This window comes from Camelus ferus, chromosome 11, assembly GCF_009834535.1.
Source record: "Camelus ferus isolate YT-003-E chromosome 11, BCGSAC_Cfer_1.0, whole genome shotgun sequence".
Classification (NCBI taxonomy): domain Eukaryota; kingdom Metazoa; phylum Chordata; class Mammalia; order Artiodactyla; family Camelidae; genus Camelus; species Camelus ferus.
Window position 1 is genome coordinate 37,986,084 of NC_045706.1, and position 24,577 is coordinate 38,010,660.

The 24,577-nt window shown below is 34.0% G+C and overlaps 1 protein-coding gene across 1 annotated transcript in view; it reads right to left on the minus strand.

Moving 5' to 3' along the window:
- The window catches only part of PCDH15 (protocadherin related 15), a 1,335,438-nt gene that overhangs the window by 71,862 nt on the left and 1,238,999 nt on the right, over window positions 1-24,577 (minus strand). Inside the window, exon 31 of the mRNA XM_032491427.1 lies at window positions 6,647-6,774. Within this exon, the coding sequence (XP_032347318.1) occupies window positions 6,647-6,774 (128 nt within the window). The remainder of the gene's footprint in view (window positions 1-6,646; window positions 6,775-24,577) is intronic.

A 24,577-nucleotide genomic window follows, 5' to 3' on the forward strand; every position in this document is an offset into this window, starting at 1 on the left:
GCTGTGACTTTTTTCCTCTCAAGAGCACCATTCTGCTAAATTCTCTTGCCACCATTTCATGCTTATTTAGACAATGTAATAAAGAACGAGAGATTTAAGAGAAAGAATGTTCCCTTTCTTGATGCTTTTTCAAAATATTACTTCCTTTTAATTCATAAATTTCTTGAATCTGGCTTCTCTAATAACTCAAACATGCAATGTTCACTGCCTTTTTGACTTTCAGTAGACACCGAGTCAACACCTTAATTCAATTTTTCTGACACCGGGTGTTTCATATCTGCAACTTGTAGAAAGAGGGATTAATCCTCATTACATTAACTTCTGGAAAATATGTTCATATTTCAGTTATTTTAAAATTAATCTTGATCATATTTAGCCTGTCTCTCCATTTGTATTAAATTAGGCTATTGGTTGCAGTAAAAAAGGCATGCAATAAACTAGAAAAATTAGCTAATAAATTGAAAAGTGTTTCTAAAACCGATCTGACTTGTTACCTTAACACAGGGGATTATAATTTACAGAGGCCATCTCAATTTGAAATGTAATTAGTTGCCTTGTTAATTATTTTCTATTTTTCATAGAAATCTAATATTTTTTTGTAGAAATCTAGTATGTTCTAATATTAGTAGAAGTCTAATATATGTTATTTTTTGCCAACATTCTACTTCTGCCAAGATTCTAATCCTCACTTCATGGGAAGCAACATAATTTTGAGAGTTTAAGAAAAGGCCTAGGAGGGGAGGATATAGCTCAAGTGGCTGAGAGCATGATTAGCATGCATGACGTCCTGGGTTCAATCCCCAGTACCTCCCCTTTAGAGAAAGAAATAAACCTAATTATGCCTCCCCAAAAAGAAAAGGACTTGAACCAAGGTAAACTTAATTTTGAATTCTGACTTCATTAGTTATTGTCTGAGTAATACTTGGAAAGTTATTCAATCTTACTAATCTTTAATTTTTCCAACAATAAAATAAGGAATATTTGTACCTACCTTATAGGTAGGTGCATTTATTTGTTTGTTTTATTTGTTTGCTTATTGATTTATTTAGACAAATTCTGTAGGCTGAAATAAAGTGGTTTTCACAGTTCTTGGAAGAGTTATAAAGACAAATAAATGGCAACAATTGCTATTAACAAGAGATATTCATTGATTAGTATTTCCCAATGGCCCAGAGAGACAAAAAATGTTCATATTCAAAGGTCCAGCTTAATCTTTCTTACCTCACACAAAAAATCTTGAGTAATATGACAACTATTCATGACTTTTCAACCTTGTTTTCATTGAATAAATAGTTGCTATTTTAAAATTCTTTTTATATTCTGGATCCTGTTTGAGTTTTTTTTTTAAATGCATGCTGCAAATACTTTTTAGATAATTGCTTTTCTTTCACTGATTTTTAGTATCTCTGTCATTGCAGTCTTGTTATTCTGATATAACAAAATTTATCATTCATTTTTCATTAGCATAGGACATTTCAGTTAGTGATATTCAACTAATGGCCTGCCCCCAAAGAAGGGTGGATCAGAATGTGTGTGGGGGGGTTTCAACATACAAAAAACTGTAGATTCTGATGTGTACTCCTTGCAGGCTGAGTAGGGGTGGTAATAAGGGTGGTGTAGCCCCACAAGGAGCATCTACAGAACTGTTGCAAAGAGTACTGATGATCACTGATATGTGTTGGAGAATCAAATGTTTAAAAAAAAAAAACCAATAGTTTACAATCAAGGAAAAATAAATAGACTAACATAAGTCTTTATTACTGAATCTAAATATGAAATTCACATTCAAATCAACGTAAGAGGAATGGATACCCCTGAAGGTTAATAGCTTTGAAAAGAAAGGTTTTCATATTCTATCAATATTACTGATGCCCCTCACTTCAACTCTGGGATTTTTTTTTTACTGTGATAAAATATACATCACATAAAATTTGCCATTTTATACATTTTTTAAAGTGTAAAACTCAGTTACATTAAGTACATTCATGTTGTTCTGCAACCATCTCCACCATTCATGTCCAGAACTTTTTCATCTTCCCAAACTGAAACTCTATAGCCATTAAACAATAACTCTCTAATTCCCCTTGCCATAGTCCCTGGGAACCATTCTATTTTTTTTCTCTATGAATTTGACTACTCTAGGAACCTCATACAAGTGGAATCCTACAAGATTCGTCCTTCTGTGTCTGGTTTATTTCACTTAGCATGGCATCTTCAAAGCTTATCTATGGTGTAGCATATGCCACAATTTCTTTCTTTTTGAAAGACTGAATAATACTGCAATCTATCACATTTTGTATATTATTTCATCCATTAATAAATATATAAGTTGTTTCCAACTTTAAGCTACTGTGAATAATGCTGCTATGAACACTGATGTACAAATATTTGTTTGGGTCCCTGCTTTCAGTTCTTTTAGGTATATGCTAAAGGGTGACATTTTAAACTGATATTAATTCTAGTATTAAAGGCTGAAGGGAAAATAATTACAATTTAATTTTCTTCTTCCTCTTCCTACAGTTACAATAACTGATTTGTGTGATCAATGGAAATTAATTTGGTGGAACCAGTTGTGACAGAGATATTAACATTAAACCATAGTAAATGTAGCAGATAATCCCAAATTAACTCTTTTGTTCTATGTTTTTTTTGACACAATCCAGTACCTACTTTAACATGATATGAACATTCAAATTATTGAGCCAGAATCTAAATTTCTACATGTGTGTATAAATAAAAGCCTTGATCACTTGCTTTTTGGGTCTAGTTTATTAGAATGTTAACTTTATAAAGGCAAGGAGACAGCCTGTTTGGCTTACCTCTGTATTTTCAGCATAGTTAGGTGCACAGTATATATTTTCTTTTAAAAAAAAGAACTTTAAACAGGTCTCTAAGCAGATTAGATATGCCGTTTCAGAGTATATATATATATATATATATATATCTTCTTTTCCTTTTTTACTATCAATTATATTGGATAATTCATTTCAATAATGCTATTCTGTTGTCTTTCTCTTAATATATTTTTAGTAATGCCCTTAATCCACTACCCATATTTTAAAATAGCAAGTATAGTTTTATTCGTTTATATTTTAGTCCCATCTTTCTTCGTCAATCCTGTAATATGTTTCCTCTTCCCCTTCCTACGTATAACACAATTTAAAAATTAGCATTTATCTTTATGCGTTTCATGGCAGGCTAAAAAAAAAAAACTAACTTGCATGGAAGGTAGATAAAATGTAACATTATCCCAGTATTATCCAGTAAGTGGTATAAAGCCTCTTTCATAATTGAAGGCTCTTCCTTATTTTTTAAATCATCTTTCTGACAAGAATCAGGGCTTGGCTGGCCCTGATCCAGTGCTGTTTCCAATAACATTTTTTGCTGCTGTAAGTATGAATTGAGAACTGCTTAATTCACTTTCACTCTGATTAAATTTGGAAAGGAGAAGCTTCTAGTCTTCAAGGCTAAAGGCAGCATTTGAAAATGTTCACCATTGAAGATTTATTACTCACATCACCTCCTAAGCTCCTCCTGCCTCCTAACACTGTTCCACAAACACACTCTGCACTTTGTTTCTCTGGGTTTGGCTCACTGTGTTTCCTCTGTGTAGACTTAGCCTCCTCATTTAAATTTCACTTTGAGAAAGTCTCATGATTCTTCAGTGCCACTCAAATTCTTGATCCTCCAGAAAACTCCTTATGTTCTTTCACCAATGGAAATGTCTCCTTCCTTTGCATCCACATAACAATCTATGCTTTCCTAACTGAACTGATCATTAAGCATATACTCGCATCACTACATGGCTGAACTTCTCTCTCTCTCCCCTCTTGCATAGAATTCTACATTGCATGAAATTGGTTTCCTGGGAAGGACCCCTCCTCCTAGCCTGAATAACCCACTGATAGACTGAAGAAGGGAATGTCCTACAGAATTCTTGCTACCCTTGGTAGTCCTGGAGAAACAATCAATCCCATCCCTTTCCGCGTCATCAAAAGAAGTCCACAGGCTCTCTCCAATGCATCTCTCAGCACCCAAATATTTCTCCCTGTGTAGCACTTCACACACTCTAATGTGACTCAGTTTCCCACTTCACTTCTACCTACACCATCAAATTTTCACCAGGATTCCTTCAAATTCATAGCCCATCAGCAGCAGTACCCCCTGGATATTCAGACTTCCTTCTGATTACCTTTACTTTTGATTCCTCCCGCCCCGTACCTCTCCCCTACAGAAGACACTGTTTTCTAAGTCTGTCTCAAAAAGTGGCTCCCTCTGCCACCTTCTCCCAATTCCTCTGAGGTAAATGTCATCATCAGACTATATCACCCATCCTCTACAGGTTTCTTGAATAGTTATTAATGGGATGTTTTCACATTTTTCTCATTTTTTTCTCCACGACAGTATTCTATTAGCGTAAGTGGTCATGTAAAAATCCACAGGGGCATTCTATTCACAGCAGCATTTGACAATTGATTGCTCACTCTTTCCTCAGTCTAGTTCTTACAAGGCTCGGGGACCCTCCATTTTCCTAATATTCCTGCTACCTGGCAGTAACTTCTCAGCATCGTTTGGTGAATCTGCTTCCTGATCTCTCAGTCTTGAGTTCCCCAAGCTTAGTCTTCGGACTTTTCTATCTGCACCCATTTTCTTGATATCATGATTTCATCCCGGCCCCTGATTTCTTTCCTGAATCTGAATCAGCATCTGTAATTGTCTTGCCAAGAGCTATGCCTGCATATTGAAAAAGCCTCACAGACATAAAACTTCCAAAAATAAACTCTTATTTCTGCACCACAATACCCGAGGGAGCAATGGGCACTTGTTCCGAACAAAATGCTTAGAGTCATCCTTGATTTTCTCTAATGCCCCACATATAATCCATTAGCAAATCCTTTTGGTTTTCTTTTTACTTCCTTCTCAACATCTCCTCATTCTACCACCACAGTTCAAGCCACTGCCAAATCTTGCCTAGCCTAGTGATGCATTAGGCTGTTTCTACTCTTGTCTGAAAATACTGTGTACCTACTCCCACTCCCCACCCTGCACAACATCCAGAGTAACCCTTTTATATTGGATTTTGTCACACTTTCAGACAAAACCATTCAAAGACTTTCTTTCTAAACGTATCTAGAATAAATCCCATATCCTAGTTCTGGCCTGCATTTCCAATCTCATCCCCAACAGTCTTTTGCAGTCACACTGACCCCCAAGTTCCCCTTAGCTTTAGAGTCTGTATACTGGAATGCCCAAAATGCTCCTTACCTGGGAGAATGGTCTTGGTTAAGAATGCTCTTTTCCTCTTGCTTTTGACCACATGGCTTTATATTAATAGCTACTATTTTCTTGATCTACAATTTGTGTTTTCCTACTAGTTTGTTTGCATTACTAGAATGGGAAGTTTGGGGCTTTTTTGTTTATTTTTTCAATTGCTCTATGTCCAACTTCTAGAACAATGCACACTATAAACACTCAAAAATTATTTACTGACTAACAGAATGAACTGAATCTATCCTTAATGGGACTAAAATGTAAAATGAGATAAAAATCAACTACAAAGAACTTATTACTTGTAAATCATTATGTGAGTTGGATATAACATGTTTGGCTTAAATTTGTGGGCCAATTTCAGTTATAACTCGTGATTCAAATTGGGAGTCTGAATTTGGTGCTGTGGAAGAGCTATTTTGCAAGTACAACACACAGGCTTCATTTGCCTGGTTGACTTTTCTCTTTCTTACTTAGGATGTTGAAAGGGATAAAATCATATGTGAAAAGAGTACAGTCATGGTGGTCCTGCTAATAGGGAAAGAAAGGCAACTAGTCATGTGCACAGCTAGAGGCAGTCAACAGCTGGGTTTGCTTGCGGATATTTAGGTTTTATATGTGTATGTTAATAACTATTTGAAAAAAACTGATTAATAAGTTTTTCAGAAAACTCTGTAATTGATAATCTAAAACCCATAGCCTACAGAATTTCCCCCAATGCAATGCAATATTTATGAATTTATTTCTTAGTTATAAACCTGTTGCAACTTTATGTACTACTAACTGTTGAAAAAAATCTTAAAAATATATTGGATAATTAAAGAAAAATTGAAAATTGTCAACTTTAGTCTTAGCAATTGTGTTTTTAAGTTTCTAACTAGGTTAACAAAATATTTCTGACATATTGAGGGTTTTTAAATTTTTCACTAAAGTACTAATATTAGAGAACTTCTGCAGAATAAAGAATTAAAATTTTTATTACATCATTTCTTCTATTAGAAAATAGTAATTTTATATTTGCTACAAGAAGCTCCATCTTGAGACTCTGGAGTTATTATTGTAAATTAAACCTTAATATTAAAGGCATACAAATTTACTAGGAAAACATACATAATGTCTTAGTCATTGTAAAACATCGTAAATAATTTGTTCCTGTTTTTATAGTAAAAATAAAGCACAAAAAGTTGCTTAGTATTCACCTCATAATTAATCTGCATTTAGTTTGGCTAATTAAACTCATATCTGTAAGCTTCAGACTTTTATTTAACCAATGTGGATAGGTACTCAGTTAATACAAATTATATGGTTATAGTTTATCTGCAAAATAGAAGATCTCTGCTTTTCCTTTAGTTCTGTATCTTAATACATGTTCTCATACCTTAACTCTGAGCACAGAAGCAAACATTCTTGCATCTTCAGATACACCTCCAATGTAGAATTTTTTCTGAAACACTGGGGGATGATCATTTTCATCCTGAATCTCAATATACACTTTAGCTGTATTACCTGGAGGATAAGAAATAACATACTTTTATTGGTGGTTACTCATTAGGAAAAAAATGAACTGGAGTGAATACCTTACTGTACTTTTTTTTCCTGAACAATGAAAATAACTTAAATCAAAAATTGATTCCTAATTGGCATGCCTAATACTCTGTACCCACAGAGGACACTGATAACGAGGTTTCTGGCACCATAATGTTAAGTTGCTACTATTTCTTTTCATTACATTGACTTGTTAATTCACTTTACTCCATTTAATAGGTAGTAAGCATTGTGTTCTGTTAATTTTAATTTAAAAAATTCAACTATTCCTATTCACAAATACTTCACACGCATTACCAATTATACCAAAGTGACACCAAGTGTGTTTTATATATTTATAAAATGACTTATGAAATAACAGATTATGCCATAAATTTTAAAAATAATTTTAATTTTTAGGTATAAAACTAGCAGTGATATTCTTTTAGCTTAAACTGTACTATAATATATTTATATTTTTAAGATTAAAAGTAAGCAATGGTTGGGTGAGGTGCTTATTTCCACAAAGGGAAAACAAATTGTATCACATATTAGAGGCTATCTATCATTCATGGAAAAAGATGTAGCTGGAAAGATGATTATTGTATGACTCATAAATACTGGGTTTTGTAATTTAAGTCACAGTGAATATGTCATAAAGAATACATTTCATCTTCACATGTTAAAATCTCATCCCCTGAATCATCACTCCTCTAGTGAGAAATACAGCACTTTTTATAGTTCACAGATGAAACTTTACAAAGAATCTGATGTATAAAAATAACTTACAAACCAGATAAAAACAGGAATAAGTGGTAAATGTTTTGCAAAAAGTAGATTCAAATTGCGTGAGTATCCTGATGTATTACCTATGTAAAGTTTTCTCATGCATTTCAAGTAGGATCAACTATATGGCAATTGCTCTATAAACTATCAGTTACACTTGGATTTGGTTGCTTTATCATGTCTTCAACCATAACTAAATAACACCAACCTACTAGTATGGTTGGTGTATAATATATCTGTATCAATTGAATAAATGAATGAATAATCTTCATCATCCTAGTGAGAACTTAGAAACAAGCTCCTTTTTGCTTGCTTTGGGAAAGGTCGTGAAACAAGAGAGTTGACCCCTTATCTCAAATTATTACTAGCATATATATATCAAAGAAATATTTACTGTCATATTTGAGGATACAGGAGCTTAGTCTGATAGGAAATATTCACTAGACTAGACTGTAAAATCATGAAGGCAAGGGCAATGTTTTTCTTATTGTTAAATATTCTTCATGGTCTAACACATTAAATAGATTTTTTGAATTGTATCAGAATGATGAGTCTATTGCAGAGAACTTAAAAAAAAAATGCTTGGAATACCAGACTTCACATATTTGTTACTTTTCTGGTGCCAAGAGATCAAAGTTAGATCTCCTTTAAAGTGTACACACTCACACACGTAATATCTTGTATGCTATTTTCCCTTTAATACTATTTTTGTAGTATTACTATAGGCTTTACAGGCAAAGTAAATTTTTAGAAGCACTGTGATTTCTATAAGGTGTTTAATAAATGTTTGATAAATGTTGAATTAGACTAAAATTGCTCCTCTCCTCCACCTGTACTCACTTAAATAAAATAAATCACTCTATTTTATCCCCATAATTGAAACGAGACAATACATTTTAAGCCCTTAAAAATCAGAGTACCAAGCAACTGCATGTTGTTAAGTATCTTTCTTAAAGAAAACAGATTTTTTTTAAAGTTTCATATTAGGAAAATACTAAATCTAAAGCCATTCATAATTCCATAGGCTATCTGGAATTACCTTTAAGATTCTTAGTACTTATACCATTGTTTAATTGGGTAATTGTTTAATTTCCTCTGTGTTCCTCTGTCCTAGCTTATGTGCCAGATAAAAGACTGTTTCTATAGATAGAGTAATGTTTAAGAGCAAATGGATCATCTGACATAAGCACTTAATCTGATGTTACTAAAGGGTTTTTAGTTATTTACTAAAAAAATAGAGCTTGAATAAAAAGAAATGGTGTAAAAGATATATGTTAAGGGTATTCATTAGATCAAATTAGCAGGAATATAATATATTTACATGATCTTTTGAAAAATAAATTATTAAGTATGTTAAAATGACAAAAGTCACTGCTTCTTGTTTCTCAGCTTTCTCCTCTGCAGGAATTGTACTTGGTCATATTTATATACACTGTTTATTTTAAGTAGCTAGGCAGCAAGAGAGATTGAATTTTTTTTAACATCTTTTTATTGAGTTATAGTCATTTTACAATGTTGTGTCAAATTCCAATGTAGAGCACAATTTTTCAGTTATATATGAACATGCATGTATTCATTGTCACATTATTTTTGTTGCTGTGATCTACCACAAGATCTGGTATATATTTCTCTGTGCTTTACAGTATAATCTTGTTTATCTATTCTACATTTTGAAATCCCAGTCTGTCCCTTCCCACTCCTCGTCCCCTTGGCAAGCACAAGTTTGTATTCTATGTCTATGAGTCTGTTTTGTTTTGTATTTATGTTCTTGTTTTTTTTTTTTAGATTCCACATATGAGTGATCTCATATGGTATTTTTCTTTCTCTTTCTGGCTTACTTCACTTAGAATGACATTCTCCAGGAGCATCCATGTTGCTGCAAATGGCGTTATATAGTCGGTTTTTATGGCTGAATAGTATTCCATTGTATAAATACACCACCTCTTCTTTATCCAGTCATCTGTTGATGGATATTTAGGCTGTTTCCATGTTTTGGCTATTGTAAATAGTGCTGCTATCAATATTGGGGTGCGAGTGTCTTTTTGAAGTAGGGTTCCTTCTGGATATATGCCCAGGAGTGGGATTCCTGGGTCATATGGTAAGTCTATTCCTATTCTTTTGAGGAATCTCCGTACTGTTTTCCACAGTGGCTGCACAAACCTGCATTCCCACCAGCAGTGTAGGAGGGTTCCCTTTTCTCCACAGCCTCTTCAGCATTTGTCATTTGTGGAATTTTGAATGATGGCCATTCTGACTGGTGTGAGGTGATACCTCATTGTAGTTTTGATTTGCATTTCTCTGATAATTAGTGATATTGAGCATTTTTTCATGTGCCTATTGATCATTTGTATTTCTTCCTTGGAGAATTGCTTGTTTAGGTCTTTTGCCCATTTTTGGTTTGTGTTGTTTGTTTTTTGCTTATTAAGTCCTATGAGCTGCTTACATATTCTGGAGATCAAACCTTTGTCGGTTTCACTTGCAAAAATTTTCTCCCATTCCATAGGCTGTCGTTTTGTTTTACTTATGGTTTCTTTTGCTGTGCAGAAGCTTGTAAGTTTCATTAGGTCCCATTTGTTTATTCTTGCTTTTATTTCTATTGCTTGGGTAGACTGCCCTAGGAGAACATTTTTGAGATGTATGTCAGATACTGTTTTGCCTATATTTTCTTCTATGAGGTTTATTGTATCCTGTCTTATGTTTAAGTCTTCGATCCATTTTGAGTTTATTTTTTGTATGGTGTAAGGGAGTGTTCTAGCTTCATCAATTTACATGCTGCTGTCCAGTTTTCCCAACACCATTTGCTGAAGAGACTGTGTTTATTCCACTGTATATTCTTGCCTCCTTTGTCGAAGATTAGTTGATTGAAAGGAGAGATTGAATATTTTAAGGTTCATTTCAACAGTTTCCTAATTTAGCTTTGATGTTGATTTAATAAGCCTTTGCATGATTTTAATTGCTTGTATCTAAAACATACATCTTGTGTATGTTTGATGAAAGGTTAATAACAGAATTAAGGAAATAACTGCATGTAACTACTGGCTTCAAAAATTTACACTCAGATTACTATAATACACACTTGATTTTTAGCTAACTCTTTTAAGAAGAAAATGACAACACTGACAATTTTACAATTATAGTGATGAGATAATCAAAAGAGTAATATTCTAAATAGTAATTAAAGTTTGTCTTTGTGTCTATATTAACATATTTTTCTCATTAGGGAAACTGAATAAACTGAGTTTCCCTGTAAATAGTAACCATCAAAACAGAAGCTAAGAATGCAATATTGTTATTTTTTCATTGTTATTGCTAGCATTCTGTGTGAAGCCTGTGAGACCAAACTGATGCACGCAGAGGCACTGGCAAGGGAATGAGGATGACTTAGCTCAGCATGCTTCCATTCAGAATACACAGATACTACTGTAACTCATTTGTATCTATTAAACTCCAACTCTCTCCACAAAGCAGCTTCATACAAGACCCATAAGGACCAATACAACTGCTGTAGTTGTGAACTGAGAAATAAAAAAAGAAGAAAAATAAGCACACACTGTGGAGGCACAGCCTGGGTCAAATGCCAGTAACACCCCACATACACACAGTGACCTCACATGGGTTATTTACCCTCTCTAAGCTAAAGTTTCTCAACAATAGCATGGTAGTAATCATACATAAGTAGCTAGATTCCATGAACAAATACATGTAAAGCATTGAATACATGATGGCTTCACTATTTCAGTTATGTCTCAGAGCTCCCTGACTTTCAAGGTAAAAAAGAGAAAGTATTATTAATTATCATCATCATTATAATCATCATCATCCAAATGAGGGAGAATAGTAATACCACAAAATACCACAAAAAAAAAAAAAAAAATTCCCAGCATTGACTTGTAAAATAAAAGAATGTTTCCATGTGGGATGTTATATATGTATTTCCCAAATAATGTAGTGGGAAAGTACATATATTTTTAGCACAAATAGAAGGATTATAATAGTATGAATACTGTTGGGAAATATAGTAAAAGTACCTTATTAAATACCCATACTTTTGTTTACTTGATAAGGTTACAGATTTACAGAAAACTTATTTTAAGAAGTCAACAGTCTTTGAAAAAGACACATACTATACAATATTTGATGTAAAAATACTCTATAGACATTACAAGCATAATAAGAATCATTTTATCCTGAAATGCAGAATCACCCCTGAGAAAAAAATAATTATGTATGAAAAGACCATTATTTTTAAGCCCAAAGTTTTTGTATTTACTGAGAAGCAATGATTGATAAATTTCGTACATTATATAAACAAGCAAAAAACCAAGTCAACAAAGGAAAAGACTGTGTCTTGAAAAAGCAATTTATGAAGAACTTGAAAAGGTATGCTGAATGTAGTGACTAACGTCACATAAACACTCTTGAATTATCATACGTGCCTCTAAACACGTATAGACCCAGACACACACACACAGACACACACACAGACACACACACACACACACCAGAAAGAAACATTATGTTTTCCTTTCTTGAGATTATAAAGGAGCTTCATCTGAAAAAGTAGAAAAGAATCCACCAAGGAGAAACTAGTAAGCCAGCTCTGGTACTGCATTTTAATGGAAGGAAGGGAAGATGTGTTACTCTATTTTGAATAGTGTCTCTGTATTAGTCCTTGTAGTAGCTGATTTTTTTATAGTATCTCTTTAAAATTTTTTTTAAATGATCCATGAAATAGACTGCCATTTATGCTTTTCAGATAAAGAAATTAAGACTTACACAAATTAAGTCACTGTTAAAAGGAAGAACCCAACTTTATATCCAGACATAGCTAAAATTCATACTCAAGCCTCTCTGCATAACAAAAATAAGATTTGTAACAAAGTCAAGCTAACGATCCATTAGAGACTGGAGAGCATTTCCCTCAGGTTCTAGAATACAGACAAGCAAATAGTAGAAACCAAATAAAATGTTTCTGAATTAAAAAAATAATAATAAGTCTATTTCAAAGGGCAGACTATTGCAGTCACCCCTTCTGTATTTGTTATCCGTCTGAGTCATGACTAATGAGTTGAGGGATTTATAAATGTCTACAGCATTGATGAAGGAAGAGAAGCAATCGTATTTTGAATAATATATTAAAGTATTTAATAGCATCATAACTAGAAGCCTCTTCCCTTTAATACAAAGAAAATATGAACATCATATTAGTTTTCTACTTCTTCTGTAAATTAGTGGTTTAAAACAATACACATTATTATCTTAGATTTCTATAGGGCAGAGGGCTATCAGTGGGCTAAAATTAAGATGTAGGCAGGTCTACATTATTTTCTGGAGGCTCAAGGGGTGTATTCGTCTTGTTGCCTTTCCTAGCTTATGGAAGATGACTGCCTGCATTCCTAGGTTCATGGTCCCCTACCATCTTCAAAGCTAGCAATGGCCGAGCAAGTCCTTTTCATGCTGCATCACTGTTACTCTGACTGGCCTACCTTCTTTCACTTAAAAGGACCTTCATAATTACATTGACGCCACTTAGATAACACAAGACAACTGCCCCATCTCAAATTTTAACTTAATCACATCTGGGAAGTCCTTTTGCCATGAAAAATGACATATTAATAAACTAAGGATTAGATCATGGGTATCTCTTGGTGGAGGGAAATTTTTCTGCCTACAGCTGGCATATTACTGCTTTTGTTTAACAAAAGGTAAAATTCAGAGAAGATAGAAAAACTGTAAAGTGCTTACAGATGACAAATTTAGGAAAAGCAAAATTCTGTGAAATTACAAACATGGGACTTTTTGTAGTTTTCTTTCATGTACAAAAGACATTACCGACTCTGGTCACTAATGGCTTCCATGGGCTGAATGGTGTCTCCCTTACATTCACACGTTGAGGTTCTAGCCCCTAATGTAACTGTACTTGAGACAGAACCATTATGGAAGTAATTAAGGTTCAATGAGGTCATAAGTGTGGTTGGGCCTTGATCCAAAAAGACTAATGTCCTTATAAGAAGAGACACCCAAAGGCTAGTGTTCTCTCTCTCCCTCTGTGTCTCTCTTGGTCTCTCTGTCCCTACCACCCTTCCCTCCATGAGGACACCATAAGGAGGGATTATCTATCATCCAGGAAGAGAGATATCAGAGACCAACCCTGACACACCTTGACCTTCCAGAACTGTGAGAAAAAAAGAAAAAAAAAAGTCTTTTCCTTAAGCCACCTAGTCTATGGTATTTTGTTATCACAGCCCGAGTTGACTAAGACAATGATAATACTAATCACTTAATAATTGAGATTTTTCTCAGCTAAATGCTTTCCAAGCATTATTCCAATTTATCCCCATAACGGCATAGTATTATTGATTATATATGTTTTTTCCTTGAAGATAATAGGGCTTGGAGAGATTAACAATGTGTCTAAGATTACAGAGAAGATTCAGACTCAAATCTCTGACAATACATATTCTTAATCATTTCACTTCCTGGCCTCCCTTCAGTTTGGATAATTTAAAAAATCCAGCATAATCTTTAAGCCCTTCTAAAGTTTGTGATTTATGGAGAGACCAGGACAGGATGGTTGTGTCAATTAGCATAAAATTTTTATTTATACTTGGGTATTAGGTGTTTAGGTATACTTCTGTGCCTGAAACCACAGGAAGAATTAACTTTTTACTAAGTAATTTCTGAAGCTCTCTAAATTTTTATAAATGCCCTGGAGGATGAGAATACACAGTGATACCATGGGGCCAGGGAAAGCAATCCTACTGCTCAACTGCTTCGGGAAAATGGCTGAAAGACTATGTAGATTATCTGGTTTAAAATTAAAACTGCTCGGGGAAGTGTTTCTGTATATCCCTTGTTGAAAACATCCCACATCCCTACTTCATGAGCGCTTGAGGCAAGGTAGAAACACCTTCGATTCAAAATAAATCTTTTCCACGTACTTGAGTACTTTGGACTGATTTTGGACAAGGACAAAGGCCTGCTTTCTCATCTATAACCTGTTAGAAAACAATAGAATTATTTTGGTGATTAAATCTTGTAGTGAATATCTATGCTTATCAACACCATAAAAATGTAAAGCGTTAGAATTTTTGTCCATAAAAATTGAGAAGTGTTTTGTTATACATGCTGTTTTCGAAACACCTGCACAGTGTATGTAAACTATGTCAAAGTATATCTAATAGTACTTATATGTATACTGTGTAAGTACATGCTAGGATAAGTATATGTGAAGTAGTAAGAAATAATAGGCCTCTGTCCCTGGTTCTTGTCACAGAGCTCCTAAAACCCCTTGTAAGTAGGGGTACTAGTAGAATCTTTTGTTCTAGCATTTAGTCTTTGACCCGGGTTCCTGATACACAGCTCCTACGACCTTTGCAATTTCCTAAGCGACAGAAGTGTCTGACACCGAGTTTCCAAATCCCTTGAAATTTCCTGGGTGATGGGTGACAGGAATATCTTTTAGTTCTATAAGGAGGTGACTCTTCGTGTGTTCCTGGATGGGCACTGGTCACCAGAAAGACCAAGCCACGATTAGAAGCTTGGAACCTTCAGCCCTACTGCCCATTTGCCAAATTCCCTCATTTTCTATAATGATAGTATTACTTTTATATTTAAGAAAAGGTTAATGTTGAGTTTGTTACAATACTACAGGGAAAGAGAAAACAAGTTATAAAGCATCATATACATAAAAATTTAAAAAAAACCCAAATAAATTTCATTAGTTCCTTTTTATGCCTTTTCTAAAATGCCGTCTTTTGTATCTAAAAAGCCTGGAGAGACACCATGTGAACTGACTTTTTCCGCATCAACAAGTCCTAGATGATGCTATTTAAGCCTACAGTTTCCCCCCTAAAATCAAATGAACTTACATACTTGTTTGCTTAGTTTGTCTATAAGAAGATATTTCCCCAGGCACGTACGATTTAGTTGTAAAGACTTCACCAAAAAACAACGACTAAAGAAAAAAGTGACCTCGCAGAACACAATCTAATTATGCTCTGTCTATCTTTGCTTAGGTCCTGGTCGTCTGGTACACAACATATTTAATAATTAGATTTTTGCAGAAATTGTTGATGCAATACAAGGTAAAGCAATTTAACTACGGCTATTTAGTGCAATAAACAGGCTAAATTTAGTCCTTAGAAAGTACTTAATGAATACTTGTCAAATAGAGGTTCATAGTTCTTGCAATATGTCATTAAATTCAAGCATTATCTTTAATCTTCTCCAAAACATCTGAGAGAAAAAATAATTTTTTGATGCAATATAAACTTGTCAACTTTCAAAAGTTCAAGTAATCAGATACTTAAATTTTTAAGGATCAGTTGTAGTAAGAATGGAAAATCAATTTTCATTATGACAGAATGTGAAATCTAGCACTGGAGCTTTCAGGTAATATGTCACTTCTCCACACCTCTTTCTACACTGCCCACCTTAACATTTCATTCAAGCCACAGCCAGGTCCCAAACTGATTTTTGGTCAAGTAGAATTTTCTTGATTTGTCTGCTCAACTAACATTCCATCCTCCCTTATTTTGGATATTAAACTCTTATCTTTTCCCCCTTGGTTTAATATACCGTCATATTCCATGTTCTCTTAGTGGAACTGTCAGTCACAGTGTCTGCATCTCACCCTTGGCCAAAGGTCCATGTGTCAACTCAGGGTAATGAGATTCTCCTCCTCAGACACTTGATCTTTGAGCTACAAGCCCCATTATCCCAGCTGTCTTGATGATACTGCCCATAAAAACAGTGTTTTGAATTTCTGACTAAGATTGCTGAAGCTTATCTCTTTTTTTGTTCTTTCTTAGCTCCTATTCAGTTTTTCCTTTGACTGTGCAAGCCACCAAGTATTCTTCTATGTTCTTTTTAGTATAAGTCAGTCAGAATTGGTTCCTATTGCTTCAAACCAAATAACTGTTCCAAGTACAGCTGGGAAGAGCAATTTAGTCAACATCAGGGAATGGGGAGCACATCTTCCTACCTACATAAAAAGTTTGGATTTTCCATTCCAAGGTATCAAAGGCATTATAAACTGTAAACTTTCTGTTTAGTGTTGCAAAACTTAAGTATTATATTTTAGCATATTTTCCCCTTTTTATCCATGGATAATTTTATTATTTGATCATTCTTTTGGGGGAAAATGTTGTTTCTGTTTTTGTATGTATATTATCTGCTTGTTAATCAAGATAGGGGTACTGAAATCCAAAGATTCCAAAAGACGTCATGACTGTGTTCCTAAAATGTCACAGCCTACAACCACTGGTTATACAGAAAGCTTAGAAACATGTGGTCTCTCTGTATACAGTAATCTATAGGAGTAAATGAAGCACTGTTAATATGTGATTACTATATTTTTAAGTGTCACTTAGACATATCACAGCTAATAATAGCAATAGTAAGAATTACTATTACAGATTTTTTTATTGGGTGTTTCCAGTGTTCCAATAAGTTATTTTGTAGGCATCATTTTGCTTAAAATTTTCAAACACCCTTAGAGATATGGACATCTTCATCTTGATATAATGCTGAAGATTCTAAAGCTTAGATAGGATCAAAGATGTTTATGGAACCCAGGCCTGTCTGATACCAAAGTCAAGAATCTTAATTTATTATATTAGATTTTTAGGTATCTGCCTTTTTTTTTTCCTGCTGTTCTATTAAAGTAATTTTGATTTTACACTGTTTCATTGGCAAATCATCTGAATTACAACATTGTGCTTAATAAACTTTTTTTTTACAGAATTTCCATTTACCTCTTATCTTTTAATTTCATGTATATATGTTAATGTTTATGGAATATCATATGATAGGAAACTTCTGTAAATGAAATTGAGCAACTGGACTGGTTAGACTATCTAACTGTCTTGTGCTTTTTAATAAAATATAAACATACCAATCTCTATCAAGGAATCTTGATGGCAAGCATATGATGTAAATTAGTAACGGGAGACAGACTTTCAAAATTGAAAGTGACAGCATTTAAAATAATGATTTCCTTTAAGTTATTTGTCTGTAATTATTTTTAAGATATTACATAGGGGACTAATTAGGTACAAGACACCAAGAGGGAGAAAAACAGGAACAAGATTGATTAATTGAACTCATAAAAGTTCCTGGGAATAGAAAATGAATTAGCTTCAGGAGAAGAACTGACTACTAGACTTGTGTTTTGAATAATGATTAAAAAGAATGACAGGCTAAATTTATGTTTTTTACATCTGAAATATAAAACTCTCAATTTCTGCTTTTAAATTTGTATAATATATAAATTAAACTAAAATGCATAACTTATAAAATATAAACAGTAAAATCAGGAATGTTTAAGAATACAATAAATTTTTAAATTGTGTCTGTTGTGTAATTAAACCAAGAAATCCTTTATCTGTTATAGTTTTCCTTTCATCCACATACAAGACCTCTCTATTTATTTGATGTTAACTGTAGTCATTGTGTATCCCAAGTGCGATCCAAAATGTTTTCATTAGCCATAAATTTCCTTAAATATCTGTAACATTTGATGTTTTTTCCATCATCTACCTTTTTGGAAACACCTTCTTTCCTTTGACCATCATTTCACATTTTTTAAATCCTTTTTTCTGTAGGCTCTTTAATGGCTGTTCCTTTCTCGCACTCACTAGATGAATGGCTTCCCTCAAACTCAGTCTTTTGCTCTTTTCTCTGGTCAGTCTTTCAGAGACACAAGGCCAGACAGCCCTGGAGGCACATTAATTTTACTCTTTTGCCAGATTAACAAATACACACATCACTGGATGTGGGTTAGCTCAATAGATCCAAACTGCTTCTCCCTAATACAAGCTGCCTGGCTTCATCCGCTCACCAGATTTAGGACATATTTCCTTGACCTGGAAGGGCCCATTGTTACCTGGTCAATGATGTTCTTCCTTATCCTGACTTCCAAAGTCCCTTTAAATATGCAGAGCAGTATACCATTTTGAGTCTCTCACTTTTGGCTTCTTTTATGATGTGTTAAGGTATTGTGCAAATTAACTTCTTCTCTCTGTGGATGATGGATGCTGGATGATGGATGCTAGAAAGATGCTTTATTGCTTCGATGCCATTCTGTCTGATTTTCCCAATTAAAATTCATTTTACATTTATACCACGTGATGCTAGTGACTCTCTGCATAACAATCCTTTGACTTGAGTAATCATTCTATACAACTTATTCCAAAAATCTATGTGTCTAGTCTTCAACATCCTATGGAAGTTCAGTTCCTTATTTCTTTTTTTTTTTTAATTATTATTATTTTCTTTTTTGGGGGGGTGGGAGGTAATTAGGTTTACTTATATATTATTATTATTTTTAATGGAGGTACCGGGGATCAAACCCATGACCTCATGCATGCTAAGCATGCGCTTTACCACTGTGCTACCCCCACCACCCCCTCCCCAAGTTCCTTATTTCTAAGTACTTCTAGATTTCATTCATGTTACATAGGATCGAAAGTATAAAATTATCCATGATTTATTCCTTTCTTTTCATGGCCAGTCATCAGGACCTACTGACTTTTTTTTTTTTTTTTTTTTTGCATATGTCCTACATACATATTTCCCATCTCACTGGCTGGTGATGGTTAATTTTATGTGTCACCTTAAATGGACTAAGGGAAGTCCAGATAGCTGGTAAGAGATGATTTCTGAGTGTGTCTGTGTGGATGTTTTAGTATTTGAATTAATAGACTGAGCAAAAAAGATCACTGTCACCAGTGTGGTGAGCATTATTTCATTTACCGAAGGCTTGCATTTAATAGAGCTTAGTTTGTCCCTACTGAAATGGGAGTTTTTCTGAATCAAAAGGCATGGAGTTTCTATTGCACAGTTTGGGGGCTTCATGATTAATCAAATGATTGTTACTCTCAAATAGAACATATGGTTGCACAAGTATTTGTGAATGAGTGACTGGGCTCCCATTTTAAATTCAGACTTAATCCCAATTTAAATTCAGACTATTCAGACTAAAAAGGCAAAGAAAAAATTAAATTATTAACTGTATTAATTAAAGAGAAATTCCCATGAATAAAAAATATTATACCTTCTGTCATTAGGCTCTGGGGCCTAATCTTAGATGCAAGTTAAGGAGAACCATTTCATGCATTCCTGGACTATTAAATATTTTAATTTTAATCACCAATGGTAGCAATATAAAACATTTTCTTCAGAAAACACGATTTTTTTCTTCATAACACATGAGAAGATACACACATTATAATCTATACTCTAAGATGCTGACGACACATCTTTATTATTGGTTCAACAGATCACTTTTGTATCAATGGAAGAACATTGCCCCAATGCACATAGCTTCAGAAATGTATTAATAAAATTCTATAACCACTTTAAAATCACACTTTCAAGCCAAGCTATTTTGCACAATTAAATTGTTTTCTTGGGCAGATAAATTTCTGTTTCACTAAAATATAATTATCTCAACTGCATATTTATATAACATGCCTAAAATGTTTGAGACAAAAATACCATAAAGGATATTAGTTTTCATACAGTAGTCTTCAAGTTTTAAAGTAGTAAAGTATAAATATAGTTTCTAACACTATGGTCATATGTTTAGAGTAAAAATATAAGGCTTTGAACATACTTTGATTCTAGGATCGCAAAAAAATAATATGTAATATGCTTCAATGTTGTTATCCAATTTACACATGGAATCCTTTTGTAAGTCAGTTAATCATGAGTAAACAGTCATTAGCATTATTTGTCACAGACCTTCTGTTTGGAACCAGAAAAGCCAAGGAAATGAAATGTATTACAAGCTTGTACCCTAAAGCAAAACTATAAAATGAAATCAATAGCATTTGAGTTGTTTTATTACCAGTTCAAGGTTTATCATAATTGCCCTATCATTTATCTCTGATTGAAAGGCTAGTTATTGCATCAAAACACAATGATATATTTATGCAAAGCTATGTTTTTTCCTTCTACATTTAAAGATAATTATAATTTTACCATAAAAGAAAAATTGCTTTTGTTTACATAAAGGTAAAAGTATAGTGATGACTTTGCAGCAGAAACATTGATAAAAGGTTCTGTGGAAGAGCTTCTGGACATAGGCTCCTTGAGACCTCTTTGGGACCAATAACTTCTACCCTGAAAACCCAGGAGACACTGAGCTGGTCAGAAAATATAGAGAACTCATACAGGGCTGTATGTCAATTATATTTCAACAAAACTAGAAGAAAAAAAGATATTTTGACTACACTCAGCTCTCCAGCCAGATAAAAATAGTATGCTTACTATGTATATATGGAACTGAATTATAATTATAGCCTACTTTTTCTTTTCTATTCTCCCTGTTATCTTGCTGATTTGAGGTAGTCTTTTTCCTGTTGTTGAATAAAACCTCAAGATATCCCATGCTTAAAAAATAAATATATTTAATTAATATAAAGTACTACGGTCATGATTACAGTTTTTAAAAAAGATTTGCTAGTTCAACATAGTAATCAATACTTCAAATTTCATTTAAAGATAGAACTTTTTCTCCCTTCCCAGCTAAGATGTGATCCTGGACAGTCTCCTACGTTTTGAGAATAGGTTGTAAGAGGTTTTTTTTCTTCATTAATCACTTCTTCACCTATTTACTAGCAGCTGCTTTTTCACACCCAGGTTGCCATCATCAGGTGTTGGAGATTGAGGAGGAAAGACTGGTAAGGTAGTCAATCAAGTTTCTACTTAGTTATTACTGTAAAATAGTTGAACTCTTTTCGGTCAAACCTGTGTTTAAAACAGACTTTGTCACTGGGGCACTTTCAGCACGGGTGTGCTCTCCTGCAGGAACTTGATTTTGGAAGTACATCCCAACTACAATTGATCTCTGAACAACTCGGGTTTGAACTGCAAGGGTCCACCTTGGTTTTCAATAATGGGTATTTTTCAATAATAAATACTACAGTACTACCCAGTCCAGACCAAGGTTGGTTGAATTTGCTTTAAAAAAAAAAAAAGTTTTCTGTTAATTTGATTATTTTATTCATCATTTATTCATTCATTTGATCATCTATTTACTATATTACCAGCTACTTCCAAAGAAGATTAATGAAGTTTAAAAATAAAAGTTAGCAGTTAAGAAAGGGGAAAACACGTATCTAGAAGCCCTGGATGAAAAAAATCCAAAGCACTTGAAGGAAAATTTAATCCTAAACTTGGTAACAGCTAAGGCAGTGTGACAACCTAAGAAGGTGCATAGCTCCTATTTTCTTAAATTCATCGACTGTGAAAACAATTCCCTTGATTCAACAAATAGTTCAGATATCCTTGGATTAAAATATATATTTAGGGATTTGGGAAAGGTGATTAAGGTGACAACGTAACGTTTGAATCTTCCTGAATCCTCTTCATTACAAAAAGACAAGAGATTTGGATAGCCAACTATTAGGAGAAAGCATACTCTGGGCCTTTTGCACCCCTGCTTATCTTGCTGAATGTGCCAAAGTTGCAACGCCCCGGCACTGTTTCACCTGGGACACAGGACTCTTTATGCAGTTGGCGATTCTGAAAAGTGAGATAATGTCTTGCAGGAATGCACCACCTGGTATAGCAATTTATCTGCTCTCCCCTTTGACAAAGACTGGTTACTGCTTGCTATAAAAGTGCCAGAGTCTTTGAGTCCCCTCCTGGGGTGCAGTCCACTTGTGTGCAGGTCCCACCTGGCCCTGTACTGCCTGTGAGTTTGCAGCTTAGGGAGCTGCATCTCTATGCTGATTGCCATGCTGACACTCCTGCTAATAATGCTCCTGTGAGAAACAGGGCCCTTGTCTCTTAAGGAGGAATTTTTTGTGTCTTACCAACATCCGCAGAACTGTAGCAGGCTAAATTATTAACCTGTACAGTTATTTTTGTGGGAGTTCTCCTGCTTTTAGGTCTCTTTCTCACTAACAGATTTATTTAAGGAGGATAATAGCATCAAGTCAAAACCCAGCAGATAATATATACAAGTAAATAAGGCAACCAGCTAGCCTCCAGATCACAGAATATGAGCAGCTGGGGAAAACAACTGACAGAAACCAGATCTCTGCACTAACAGTAAGCATGATAATGTGATTTTAAGCAAGTTCGTAGCAGGTTAAGGGTTTCTGTTGGCCCTGAGAGCCAGTGAACGTTAAAGCTGCCAGCACACACTAAATGGAAAAGTTATTAAGCTCATATGAAGGCAGTAGCAGGACAGAACTCCACACTAAGGAGAAAGGAGAAAACAATAAAAGCAGAATATAACCTAAGCAGGACAGACACGAGAGGGGCAAAGAAAAGAAAATTTCTCAAAGTAAAATGGGAGTGCGGAAGAAAGCAAACAGATTTCTAAAAGTTGAAGGATAATTTTTAACACTTTATGAAAATAACTGAAACAGGTAATCTAGACCTGTGGATTAAGAAAGCTATCCTGAAATCATTCTAAGTTTACTTAAACACAAAAGTGAAATTATCCTGAAAGATGAAAAAGGCATAAGATGGAAACAGAAACATGAAAGACAGAAAAAGATATTGTCAAAGCCACAAAGGAAAAAGAATAACAAGCAAAATAATACCTCTTTAAAAAAAAAAGGTGTTTTTTTAAAAGCTGCAAACTGTACCATAGTATTTTGAAACAAACTAAAATAATTCATGAAAAAAGAGAAGATATGAAAGAAAAACCCACATCAGAAAAACTCATAAATGAAAATTTTTTTAAAATCTTAACTCAATGAAAACATTAGATTAGAGAGAAGGTAATACGAAAGACAGAAGTTTTACCACTTGTATAAGAGGAGGCTGCATGACGAAAAACTTATTAATAAAATAGAAAACACAATAAAATTAAGAATTCAAGAAAACTTTCCTGAAGTAAGACTTATATGGATATATTACATATATGCAGAAAATAATCCAGAATAGCCAAGATAAAAACTATTCTAATAAATCAGCTGAACAAAAAAGAAAAGGAATACATTGTTTGGAAATTCAGAAACAAGACCAACATCCATGGGAAAAGAAAAACAGTTTGTCATCACACTTTCTGACAGTAATGCTTCACGTAAGGAGAGCGTGGAGTGAAATATTTAAGTCAAAGGAAGAAAATATGAGCCAAGGCTTTTATATGTAGCCATGTTTCTGTTCAATTATTAGGGCCTCAGAGAAACCTTGATTAATGCACAAGAACACAGGAAACAACATTCCTGTGAGCCTACTCAGGAGTCGACTAGAGAACAAGCTACCAACAACAAAATAACGTACTGGTGTTAATAGGGATAAAACAGTATTACTTCAAATTAAATGCGTGGGAAAAGGTAATAAATGAAGCAGAAGCATTGCTTACAGTAGAAAATATACAAATAGCAAAAAAGAAAAGAAAAAGAAAAAGGAGAGTAAGTGTATTATGTAAAGTAGAAGTATTAGAACAAGGATTGGCAAACTACAGCTCCCCGGTCAAGTCCAGCCCACAGCCTGTTTATTACGTGTGATTTTATTGAGCACAGCTACATCCATTTGTCTACATACTGTCTCTCCCTTTTTTTAAACTTCAACGTTAGAGTTGAGCAGTTTCAACAGAGCCCAGATGGCCCACAGAACCAGAGATATCTGTGACCTCAGGAGTCACATTTGGAGTATGATGGTAAATCAGCTCACTATTTTGAAAACCAGTGAATTGAAAAAAGATTTTTTCCCAGCCTCTCCTATAGAAGTTGGACCTCAGAGTAATCAAATATTTGAAATAGAAAGATTTTTATAGAAATATTTTGGCTAATAATTATAGAAGAAATAAAAGAAAGGAATTAATAGTTAGGAAGAGACTAACAGTAGCTGCTATTACCACAAAAGGAGAGAGTCAGAGGGACTTGGTGTGCCTCCTCAAAGAAGGAGTGAATATCACTTATGATTTATTTCTTAAAAAAAAAAAAAACAACTGGATCTAATCAAGACTCCAGATCTAATGACCAATTTATAGGAAATAAAGAAGACAAAGAAAATATTAAATGACCCATTG